At 36.5% G+C, this 12,272-nt stretch overlaps 2 protein-coding genes across 3 annotated transcripts; one reads left to right on the top strand and one right to left on the bottom strand.

The window, feature by feature from the left end:
* The first annotated feature begins 185 nt into the window (after positions 1–185).
* LOC110844330 (DNA-directed RNA polymerase III subunit RPC6) lies at positions 186–3,055 on the top strand. 2 transcript variants are annotated; one of them, XM_022090507.2, is made up of 6 exons: positions 186–339; positions 646–793; positions 893–1,013; positions 1,077–1,331; positions 1,422–1,679; positions 1,835–3,055. In XM_022090507.2, exons 2-6 carry the CDS (start codon positions 690–692, stop codon positions 2,075–2,077), a joined length of 981 nt encoding a protein of 326 aa, XP_021946199.1. In that variant the 5' UTR covers positions 186–339; positions 646–689; the 3' UTR covers positions 2,078–3,055. The 2 variants fall into 2 exon arrangements, with proteins under 2 accessions (XP_021946199.1, XP_035704526.1); XM_035848633.1 differs by lacking the exon at positions 186–339 and having other exon boundaries at positions 495–793.
* Positions 2,148–12,216, bottom strand: LOC110844328 (CSC1-like protein 2). The gene is made up of 28 exons (XM_022090504.2): positions 11,380–12,216; positions 11,281–11,298; positions 10,591–10,631; positions 10,420–10,511; positions 9,988–10,344; positions 9,752–9,882; positions 9,620–9,683; positions 9,455–9,537; positions 9,261–9,366; positions 9,157–9,188; positions 9,016–9,064; positions 8,911–8,940; positions 8,535–8,831; positions 8,364–8,426; positions 8,191–8,255; positions 7,989–8,119; positions 7,872–7,923; positions 7,505–7,590; positions 7,315–7,370; positions 7,109–7,246; positions 5,206–5,267; positions 5,100–5,125; positions 4,979–5,034; positions 4,867–4,904; positions 4,541–4,777; positions 4,394–4,467; positions 3,906–4,307; positions 2,148–3,829 (listed from the first exon to the last, which is right to left on the bottom strand). The coding sequence occupies exons 1-28, from the start codon at positions 11,459–11,461 to the stop codon at positions 3,737–3,739; spliced, it is 2,961 nt and encodes a 986-aa protein (XP_021946196.1). The 5' UTR covers positions 11,462–12,216; the 3' UTR covers positions 2,148–3,736.
* Between the last annotated feature and the right edge of the window lie 56 nt (positions 12,217–12,272).

The raw sequence follows: 12,272 nt of genomic DNA on the forward strand, positions 1-12,272 counted from the left end.
AAATACCCCTCATGTATTTGCCTTCTAATCGATCTGGATAATTGATTGAGCAAGTTTTGCCTTTAAAGGGATTAGCACATATTTGTTATTTTTCTAAATGTGCTTTCCTGCTTTGAAAACCGCTCTTATAAAAATTTACACATGACGTAAGTTCGAGTTGGTAGTTTGGTACAATACCAAAATAAAATCCATGTGCCAACCAGACTTTGGCTGAACACAAGGTTGGTTGGGTTCGCAAAGTTCGCATTCTCATTTTCGCAATGTTCGGAAGGAAGGCGTACGACGATCAATAAATATCCCCGTTCTGCATTTCACCAAAACTCCATGAATAAATAACATGTAAGAGGACGACATCAATTTGAAACACTAACAAATTTCACATTTGGCTGATTTGGCTGGCCATTTGGAACAAATTGCAAGTTTCTTTCTCCATGTATAAATATGTATCATGAAATGATCATAATGTAAACCTTCGATTCGCCCCAACTGAACACCATGAATGAAATTTGTTTACAACATGTGCTTTTTTCTGTCAAGTTTTTGTTTTGCAATTTCTTGCACTGTTTCACATTTCTAATTCCAGTTTTAATTACTTGAGACGGAAAAAAGTGTCACAATATTCTAAATACTTTGAACTTGATTTAGGTCCACTTCAGTAGAGTATTAAGAATTGCATATTATTAAATATTATGACTGACGCTACCACAATTTCGCCCAAGGAAGTTGGTCATGGGGAAGTTGCAGGAGGGTCAAGTATTGCGCCCGATGCGGGTATGAGCCCCTTTGAACAGAGGTTTGTTAGTCGTCGTTTTTACGAAACTTAAAAGTTGAAATTCATTGTGGATCATCATCTAGTACAAAATGGTTAATGATGTAAATCTGTTTCGTTTAGAATAATACAGCTGGCGAAAGAGTTCCCCAAAGGGATTCCAGGCAAAATCTTGCAAAATGACATGCCTACCACAGTTTCTGCAGATGAAAGAGCGATCGTGATTAACAAGCTTTTGGCACAGGTACTTGTAGCGTTATAGCCATTATATTGGATATTGTGAGATCAAAATTGTTAATTTTTCCAGGGGATCCTTGATATATACAAACAAGGGAACGAGTTACTATACAAGCTCAAGGGTGGAAAGTCTTCAGAACCGGATCAAATTAAGGACGCAGATAATGAAGAAAAAGTAGTTTTCGACATTATCAAGGAGGCCAGCAATATGGGGATTTGGATTAGAGACATCCGACTTGCTAGTAATTTAACATTGTCGCAATTGAATAAAATTGTCAAGTCATTAGAGACTAAGAAGCTCATTAAGGCTGTCAAATCTGTTGCGGTAAGACAAATTACTTGTGTTGTACTTACTGACTGTGCTAAGGAACACTAAGGAAGAAGTATTGAAGTCATTGAATTGCTTTCATGTCAGGCATCAAAAAAGAAGGTTTACATGTTGTACGGACTGGATCCACATAGATCGCTTACGGGTGGGGCGTGGTACTCTGATCAAGATTTCGAATCCGAGTTTGTCACCATATTAAATCAACAGTGTTTCAAATACTTGTCGGATAAGAGACAACAAGCACAAGCCAATGTTGACGACGTCGGGCCCAAGGCTAAAATGGCTATAGCTCTTACCACCCTGGACGACCTGTGGAAATATATTTGCAATCTCGGGATCAGCAAGGTAAATAAGTATATATTGGCGTATATATATCCCAGAAGTAAATATACATAAACTCACTAGAATATTTATTGGTGTATGAAAAATGAATTGGTTGGAATTTAATAATTCTAAATATATATACTAACAGATTCGTGTTAAATATTGGAAATACTTAGGTTGAACTAACTCCAGAAGATATTACAAGCATTTTGAACACGCTCATCTTTGATGGAAAAGTTGAAAAGATACGGAAAGGGGATTTGGAATATTATTTGGCTGCCGAACCAATGCTCGAGACGACAGGTTTGATACAAGTACCTTGCGGAGTTTGTCCCGTAATTAAAGATTGTTCGGAACGTGGATTGGTAAATCCTGGATCATGCCTTTACATGAACAACTGGTTATCAAGTGAGTTTTAATTTAACTATTTTAGGATATATGCGAATGTTTATCAAGTAAGTGTAATAAACTCTTAATTGTTCAAGTCTATTGATTTTATTCCAATTTTTATTAATTTTGCTTCCCTCCTTATCCCGACCCTTCAAAACTTGATCGGTTATCAAACTAGTGCATACATCATCTTGGAACTTTATTTATGTGTTTGGTACAAAATCTTTGGGAAGCAATTTCTGAAATAATAAACGTTATCAAGTCCAAGAACTATAGTATGTTTTAATAGCAATATATTTATCTGACTTGTATGCAAATTTTTATTATTATCAATTCTATCTGAAGAGAACAATAATTAATTGTAGAAAAATGACTAAACATCACATTCATTTCCCACTAACGACGAGGTGAATTGATGATACGAAATCATCAATCAAGTTTTAAATCTTATCAACATGACTTATAGAAATCAACACTAGTGTTTCAAATACGACTCATTGTTGTCCTGTCAATCTGCATACACTTCTACACCATACCATTGTAAATACATACATCAAATTATCATGCATTCATATTCATGCTGACGCGTTACTTTACTAATGTCTAATGTCTACACCTTTGATGCATGCGTAGCTTTGCAAAGTGTCAATTTAGTAAAATAGGAACGCAATAAACAAAATCGACGTGATTAATGTTTATAACCGGATAAACGACACCGCGGACCTGTAATTATTCTTTTAAAAAATATTTCATACATTGAACAAGCATATTTACTATAATAAAGAATTGATAGATTATAAACGCTACATGCAAACTTGGGTTGAAACTTGTTATTATTAGAGTTTAAGTAGTAAGTATATTGTAGCAAAACATCACAAAACTGAACCAACTAATTGTTATTATTTCTCGCTCGTACAATATCGTTCGTTGTACGGGAGTCGTATACATATATTCAATCTGTATTTTATAATGTCATGCTCAAGCTAAATAAATTCATTATAAAATGGCGTATTATTTTGCTACCAATTTAATTGAAATCGATCAAGATACCAATGCGAGTCGCGGAATACTCTTAAAAAATCAGTCTCTACGGCAAAATCTAGCAAGACGTATTCACTATATATCTTGTCAGGGACTCATTCGATCAACTACAAAATACTGATGACAATTTCTACATGAATGATTCTATATCGATTCTAAATCAGCAAACTCGGCGGATTTTGGCACCCCTTAATTTCCCAGTTTTTGCCCGTCCATAATCATCATGTCGTCATACAGTCTTCATGATGATTTGTCTTTGGACTAGTATAGTAGTACGAAAAACAAAGCGGGGTAGTTTGTTTGATTTCATAACTAAACCAACCACGGTGGGATACATAAAAATACCACGACTAAAAGAGATTAGACTTGGCTTGCCTTGTTTAGCACAAGATTAGCTACATACATCGTTACATGTGTAGCCAGGCTAGTAGTTGTTGCCTGTCATTACGAAGATAGAACTAATTGTAAGCAGTTTATCTCATTATTAACCTCAGTTATCCTCTTACCAATTTGACCTAGCATAAATCTTATCCGCATGTAACTTAGGTATGTTTTTAATTTTTCGGGCGGCGATTATGTTGAATTTCTGAAAAACTGGATAGGATTGTCGATTGTAATACCATGTAATTAACAAATTTATTGTTATGCTACACTGACGAGTTGGTACAGGGTGGTTTAGGTTGTAGGAGATATCGTTCTTCAGTACTTCTTGCTTGTTCATTTATAATCACCGCTGTTACCTGAAACAAATGAATGAAATGTCAAAAATTGCCATTGCATTAATTTAATAAATTCTCAATGATTAGTCGTAGTTACAGTTTTTCCATGTCCATTTTTGTGATTTCGTCCATTATTTGAGGCTGACACAACAGAATTAATACTGGGAGATGGAGAAGGGAACATCCCTGTGTGTCGTTGTTTCGGAGGTTGAAGCAATTTGGGAAAGTATTTTCTCCTCCCCCCATTTCCATCTTCAGAAATTGTTGCAGATAGATTTCGCCTATGATGGCTACCTGGTGCTCCATTTTGTGATGCCGTGATATTAGGACGAGCCTGTGATGACTGGTTATTCGTTGAAGGAGTTTCCAAGTTCTTTCGCACACTGGGAGCAAACTGTACGTTAGTAGAATTATGTTCCCTGCTAGGATTGGACGTGTTAGAAATGGCGTCTCCATTACGTATTACCGGGTTGAGATTCAAACCTTCTTGAGACATTCGCTAGCAAAGTATATAAAGATATATATAATTAAATTGAAACCTTGCACATAGAGCTACACAGAATTACTCATTATTGTGGCACTTACGCTGTACAATATCGGACTGAAGTTGGCACACATATTAAAAAATATTTGACTAATAAAAAGCGCAGCTGTAATACCTAAAAAAACAAACGTTTTTCAGTTTATTTGTGGCATTAATTTACTCTGCCTTTTTGCAATATGTATACTTACAGAATCCCACAACACAAAATACTTTTAGTCCCTTAGCTTCGCTTTTTGAAGGGAGGTCTTCTGTGTCTGAACCTTGGGTGGTTACATACGCCAGCAAATTGATTTGGAGAATGAACATGCAGACGATCACAAAGTTAATGGCAGTTCCATGCACTTCTTTTTCAACTTTAGTGGGTCCGTAGGCAAAATAGATATTGTACCGGTCGACATAATGTTTAAAGACCAAGTAGACCAGACCTAACAAGTAAATTATTTGATTAGGTGAATGGAAGGAATTTTAACCCTAATGACACTAGATTAGTATATATAAAAATATTTAAACGTACCGAAAGGTGTGACAATAGGGAATATGACGCTGAACACACTGAAAGTGGTACAAAAAGCATAGGTAAGCAACCAAAGTGCTGAAATACTTGGTACATACGGTGTGTAACATACCTAAATATTGCAAAATTCAACATCATCCAGGCGTATTGAGATCCAATTTGAAAGTCCTATTTTCAAATTAAAAATTAAAACATGCACAGTTATATCATTATTATATAATCAAATGATTTACCCATAAAACGGACTGGCGAATGGCCGCTATTTATATTTAAAATAAAAAATATTTAGAATACCACTAATCCTTGTTTGTCTACAACTATATTTACACGCTTACTTACCAATTTCTGCGGCGGAACGAGCAAAACAAAGCTTGATACAGTAGACAAGAAGCTCTGGTAGTCTGTATAAGGTATAGAATAAACTATAGTAATTAATTACAGTGGGTTGTCAAAAGTGTTGGTGGTCCATTTTGCGCTCGGTACCGCGTGAGATATTTTTGCCCGGCGATAACCATGGACTAATTCTCCCGGCATTTTTTATAGCCCAACAAATGTAGACGAAAATACATCAAACAGAGTTTTGAAATCTGACCCAGTTCGGGGGAAACTGAGAAAAAACTTTAAAAACAGTATAAAAAATTATGCCAAAAGTGTTGGTGGTGGTTGATTTTTCGTATCTACAGGCCACTCACGTCTGAATTACCAGTCGTAGCGTTGGTATAATACTCTTCTATGTTCATTGCGCTATAAATTTATTTAAAATGGCCAAAATACGTGAGTTGACCATCGCTGAGAAAAATTAATCAACAGCTCGCGCGAGAGATGGGTTGGACCCCAAAATCTTGACCTTTTGACCTCATTTAACGTTTGGAAAATTCAGAGCATAATCATGACGTCCGCATACCCTTGCGCAGTGGTCAGCAATGCAAGTCAAGCCCGAACAACAGCCAATGCATCTCACCAAAGCAGAAAAATGACCTACTATGGTAACGACCACGGTTCTGGGAAGGTCTCAGGGGCCACAAAAAAAATCCAGATCGCATTGGATCACATAATCTTGCAGGTTATTTTGTGTTTTAGTCTACGCGAAACAAATTTTCATTGAAAGAAGCCGGTTTATGAACATACACATAGCAAGATGTACGAGTCGATAATATTCTGTATATGCGTGGCGAAGGGAACGCGCGAGTGTGATGAAAAATCATCAGGACGAGATCCTGTGATCCGATGAGAACAAATTCTGTTTTTTTAGAATCCGAAGACATTAACATGTTTGTAGAAAATCAAGTGAACCACTGAGAACCGATTGCTTGAAAAAAACTGTGAGTTACACTAGAGGCTATTTTTCTTATCTTACTTCCCAGCATGTTGTGAAATTAATCTCATCTTTATCTCGGCCAGATTCAGTGATTGGGTGGAGCGCATGTCCTCAAATAAAGTGGGGGACACTAGTTTCAATATTATCACAATGAATCTGTTCAGTGTGTATTGCGTTGTAATTTTTCCGCCCTCTAGGTCCTTCAAAAAAGGATTGTAATTCCTATGGTAAGTAATTTTTCTGCCTTGGCGTGATGCGGTGCCCTTTGTTCGGCATTGTTTTGCGTTGTTGACCACCGCGCAAGTGTGTGAGTATTGCATGATAATATTCTGAATTTTCCAGAGGTTAAACCAGGGCAAGAGGTAAAGATTTATGGGTCGAACCCCGCTCTCCCGCGAGCTGTTGATAAATTTTTCTCAGCGATGGTCAACTCACGTATTTTGGCCATTTTAAATAAATTTATAGCGCAATGAACATAGAAGAGTATTATACCAACGCTACGACTGGTAATTCAGACGTGAGAGGCCTGTAGATACGAAAAATCAACCACCACCAATACTTTTGGCATAATTTTTTATACTGTTTTTAAAGTTTTTTCTCAGTTTCTCCCGAACTGGGTCAGATTTCAAAACTCTGTTTGATGTATTTTCTTCTACATTTGTTGGGCTATAAAAAATGCCGGGAGAATTAGTCCATGGTTATCGCCGGGCAAAATATCTCACGCGGTACCGAGCGCAAAATGGACCACCAACACTTTTGACAACCCACTGTAATTATTGGCATTCATTTACGTACATTACATATCACACAAATATTGTAAAATTTATGGAACATTTATATTTTACTTTTTAGGAAACACAGTTTCACGGAAGTAACAAATTGGACATTAATTAACAACCACATATAAACCGCACACAAACTAACCTCATCAACTCTGAAGCCGTTCCAAGGAATGTCGATGTGCAGATATAGTTTACAAACAGAGCTCCATTATCTTTGGAAAATACACACTCCCATTGCAAAGCTGTCGTTGTAAAGTCTTTCGTAATTATTGCAGTAAGACTACGCATAAAAGTCAACGAGTTAGAAAATACATCACGAGTCATCGATAATATAAATAAAAATGTTACCTCGTTATCCCCAAGGAAGGAAGGATAATTACCATGAAAATGAGGAATGAAAACACCTAGATAGATGAAACGCCATTATTAGTTTTATAACAATTACTTGTAATAATACTCATTCTCCAACTAATTTATTTAAGAAAATACAGAAATCTAGAGATTAGTAGTTAAATATTGTAATTCTTGCGTTGCTTGCCTTTATCATTCTTGAGCGATTTTCACCAGTTTTACTCCAAAATCCAATAATTTTGTCGGAAACCGAAACCAAGCTTGGAAGAGTTACTGCAGAAAATCAAGAAAAGTTCAACGTTACTTCAACGAGATTAAACTGTCGTGAGTGCTGTTTAATTTAGAGGTGTCGTTATAATCTCGAAAATTAGTTCGACGATTCTTTTCGTCATATATTTTTACATTACATTGTTGCTGGATGTGTGAATTACATATTTCTTACGTTGCTTTCACTCTTTCACTTGTGGATGTAAGTAACATACTATGTCTTTATACATAGCCACATCCATAGAACAAAGAATGCACTTGCATGTAAATTATTTTATTTATCTTACCAGCAACAATCCAAAGGAGAAGTGTTGGCACGGTGTCAATTAATAGACCCGTCTAGTAATAAGATCCAAATGGAATGAATGGTTATTTTTTTAAATTTGGTTCGTCAGTCCACTTACAAGAGTTGAAGTTGGAGATTGTGGGCCATCATCCAAGTCGTTGGTGGTAGCATTTGTGGCGTTAATATTCAACAATGGAATAATAGCTTGCAGTAAGAATACTGGAGTAGTGTAGAACGCGACAATAATAGCTGAAAATATTATCACCAAAATTAACACCACATTAGTACGTCCCAGCACCTTCCTGCATACACACACTTACCCAGTATAATGTTCACAACGAAGACTTTGACATACCACGTTTTGAGTCCAGTAGCTAGATTTTCCCTGTTTTTGTAATAGAAGAAGTGTCATACAAAAGTGTATATGCTTCGGTTCGTTTAGTTTCGTTTGTTCGATCTATTTAATTTTGAATACACATTATAATAGTCATACCAGTAGATGTCTTCTGGTAGTGGAGCAAAATTGACTGTCCATCTTCTTGATTTTAACTTGTGGCTAATAAATAGAATTATTAATAATCAAATTTAAGTAAGATAGTAAAGTTTGGTTGGTAAAGCTTTGATTGGTAAAGTTACATAGTAAGCCATTTTCATATATTTTTACCTAAATTTAGACTGAGGAGTTTGTGCCAATACTTTACAAACAAATCGATAGTCATTCACAACTCGTTCTGCCATATCCACCGTTTTGAAGGTAATAAATGCAATTCCAAGTGGTTTGGTCAATGCGCGCTCTCGTTCCGTTCCAACTTCTCTTGTAAATTGCACTTCTTCTTGTGAATAAAATTCAATTGCATCCCTCGAATCACAGCCACAGCCCTCAGAACAAGACCAACAAACAGCGCCACAATAATATGGGGTCATTGTAGGGCGCCTTCCATGCTTGGCCATATAATCTTCCCTGTTGAATTAAACGAAATAAATGGATAATAAGTAGACAGTAAGAAATTTTACACTAAATACAAATCCTAACAACTAACCAGTATAATATCGCCAATTGCGCAGTTTGTCTAAGTAAAAAAATATTGGTAAAATATGCATTATTTTCTTACAAAATGTAAATCATGTATGCAATATGTGTATACCTGGAGAACTCAACTTTCTGAAGATCAGTTATGTCATAAGCGAATGTAACTACAGTTTGAAATACAAATAGAATAAATTATCTAATATTTAAAGAGCAACATCAAAAATTAAACACAGACAACACATGGTGAGTTTCTGACCTTCTGATAACTCCACATCCGGATAAATCTCCCTAAGTAAAGAATCAAATTATTAATACGTTTAGTCAGCCCGTCAAACGCAAACCATCATTAATTAGACTCACTCGAAATGCATCTTCAGTTTATCTTCCATGCAAAATTTTCTGCAAATCCCTACAATCATGATGCTCCGTCTGGCAGTAGGATCATCGCAATCGACAAACTTTAGCGCTGTTTGACAAATCAATATAATAAACAATCAATTATACTATACATACCAGAACAGAAGAAAGACGCTTATCAACCATATTACCGTTACCTCTAGAAAAGTGTCTCATTACGGCAATGCTTAGGAAAAGAAATGTAATGGCGAGTATTACATGAACCCAGAGTAGTTTTGCACTAAAATGATATAAGTAGACACAAAAATTAACCTTATATGAAAGTTATACTAATTCTTTAGTTCTGAAATGTGTGAACTCACTTATGTTTTAAATTGATAATCGTAGTCTGGTTGAACTGAGCAGTTTGATCTGTGAGTGGTGTACCTGAGTTGCAATTAGATAAATGCGTAAATTGGTGTTAACGTTATGTCATGGTTTATAGTTATATGCACCTTGATAATTAATCGGCAAAATTATCACGACTGATGTTAACGTCACAATTGAAGCCAAGAAAATGAGATGTCGTTGAAATGACAGGTACTGGACGCAGTCGAAGCCACATTTTTCCATATACTGTTTATCCCTGTAGTAGATACAAGTAACATGTGTCAACCAATCATATAAATGTGAATGCAATCTAACGGTACAGATAATATAATATAATAAGACATTTAGTTGATTGGCTTACGTTAATGAAAACACAATCTTGATCCAACTAAAGTATCCTGTGTCCATAATAACCTTCGCATCCGAGTGAACAATACGACTATAATCATGGTCGGTGCTTTGTTGTTGCTGTGCCCCAAGTCCACTTTGGCTCTCAGGACTTTCAGAATTTACATTTACCCCACCGGGTTTGAGTAACTGAGTTGTCGCAGTCGTACCGGAGGGTGTTGAAGTTATTTCTTCCCCTTCGCCACTGATGATGACATGATTATCTCCATCCCCTCTACCCCTTCCTCCTCCTCCATTACCATTAGGGACTCCTGTCGTAGTTGTACTTTGCTGACCTGCAGCGCGGCTACCAAAGATCATGTGGGTGACCCTAATACGATAAAAGTATACTTATTGTTTTTCTAAAACTTTATGCACAAATAAAAAGTGTGCAATTAACAATGACCTTTCTGCAAACTGCTCTGTGCGCTCTATGAGAGCTAGTCTGCCATAATTCCATGCTTTCTTCCGGAGAAATGAGAACAGTAGAATCATTATCTGAAACAATACACAAGTATAATTAAACTCTTACACCTCAGTAGTATGTAGTATGTGAAAAACTTGTTCTTATTCTTACCATCCAGCCGATAATGTTGAGAACCAAGTTCTGGGGGATACCTTTAAATGATAACAGATTTAAGATTTATTTATTGTAAGAAGTTTACAAGATGTCGACATAAACACATAAATGGTCAAGTAAGTCACAAAAACAACAAAAACAACATCAACAATAATCAGCTTTGAAACTGATTATGAAATGAAACCAGAACCAAGCCTCTGCGAGCCATATGAGTCTCCAGTGCAGAATACGTCATCAGCCTGCTAGGGAAGCTGTCCGAAGCTGTGAATTTCTGACCCCGTACCGGGCTCGGGCCCGAAAAAATTGAAACCTGAAAATTGAATGTTTTTTTTGCTTGCATAATGTGTGTCGAGGTCTGCCCTCCAAAAAAGATAGTTATATAAGATAAGAAAATATAAGATATAAGATAGGAAAAATCAAAAACAAAAATTGTAATTATATGTTTTTGATTTTTCCCACCAAAATTTATAGCGATTCGAACGGTAACCAACTATCTTTTTTGGAGGGCAGACCTCGACACACATTATGCAAGCAAAAAAAACATTCAATTTTCAGGTTTCAATTTTTTCGGGCCCGAGCCCGGTACAGGGACAGAAATTCACAGCTTCGGACAGCTTCCCTAGCAGGCTGATGACGTATTCTGCACTGTAGACTCCTATGGGTCGCTCTGGCTTGACCAGAACATACCTTCGTATCCATTGAGCCCTGCAAATTTCGGACAAAAATATATGAATTTTAAAAGTAAGCTTTGGTGTAGTAACTACTTAATCTGTACAATCTTTTAACCTGTGCCAAAAAATCCACCTCTCCCCCGATTTTTGTACTTTGCGTAGATGTTGCAAGATTTATCGTCAGACATGGCATCCATCAATATTATCAACACTATGCCTCCCCCCTTACCGCACCCACTTGTCTTATTATCTAATTGATGCCTGGGGTCTAATTATTTTCTTTGCGTAAGCCTCTTCACTTTAGTTGTTATTCATTGTTTTCAAATTTCGAAAAACACACGTGCTCACTTTTTACGAGCAAATCAATCTTACACGTACGTAAGATGCAAATATGCAAATATTAATATTTAGTTATATGTCGCCAACAATTTTACACTTTTGATACTGTAAATCTCAATAATTTCATAGTATAATGTGAGCTTTATATATAAAAGAGACTTCTTGTCCCGTCACACTATTATCGATTTATAAACTTTTAATTGTCTATTGCCACAAATGATAGAGCTGTCATCTTTCTCCAACTCTAATGCAAGCCAAAATGCCACTGATCAAGTCACGTCACCATTATTTCTTTGCATCATTACGAACAGGTGAGCAAACTTTGTCCACTAATTCCATGAATAATTAGATATTAATAATAACACTAGTTGACTCATCCCTCCTTCTCCAAGACTCAAATTTCACCCTTTATTACTATCGCTTCGGCTCTGATTCACTCTGTCACGACTTTGTCATTGTTGTGCTCGCCACTTTACAAACTTAATGAGACACATTGCGGGTTTTAACTTGGCGAGTGGTTATCAGCAACTGCCCTTCGGTGTAAAATCGGGCCAAAAAGAAGGAAGGATGAAGGAGGAGAATGAAGCGTTCAGAGCTGGCGCCCCGTGTGCTCAAAGGCCAAAAATTCAACTCCACTGACTCAACGCAACTCGAGTGTGTGACGTCACG

This window comes from Folsomia candida, unplaced genomic scaffold, assembly GCF_002217175.1.
Source record: "Folsomia candida strain VU population unplaced genomic scaffold, ASM221717v1 Fcan01_Sc002, whole genome shotgun sequence".
In the NCBI taxonomy this organism is placed as follows: domain Eukaryota; kingdom Metazoa; phylum Arthropoda; class Collembola; order Entomobryomorpha; family Isotomidae; genus Folsomia; species Folsomia candida.

What these genes read in the sequence shown, in the direction of transcription:
- LOC110844328 (XM_022090504.2), bottom strand. Translation starts at nt 11,461, where the DNA reads ATGGATGCCATGTCTGACGATAAATCTTGCAACATCTACGCAAAGTAC. An exon ending in AAGATTGTGTTTTCATTAAC is followed by an intron (nt 9,883 to 9,987) that starts GTAAGCCAATCA and finishes TATCTACTACAG; the next exon opens with GGATAAACAGTATATGGAAA. An exon ending in CAATTGGCGATATTATACTG is followed by an intron (nt 8,832 to 8,910) that starts GTTAGTTGTTAG and finishes TTAATTCAACAG; the next exon opens with GGAAGATTATATGGCCAAGC.
- LOC110844330 (XM_022090507.2), top strand. Translation starts at nt 690, where the DNA reads ATGACTGACGCTACCACAATTTCGCCCAAGGAAGTTGGTCATGGGGAA. An exon ending in ATGAGCCCCTTTGAACAGAG is followed by an intron (nt 794 to 892) that starts GTTTGTTAGTCG and finishes TGTTTCGTTTAG; the next exon opens with AATAATACAGCTGGCGAAAG. An exon ending in TTAACAAGCTTTTGGCACAG is followed by an intron (nt 1,014 to 1,076) that starts GTACTTGTAGCG and finishes TAATTTTTCCAG; the next exon opens with GGGATCCTTGATATATACAA.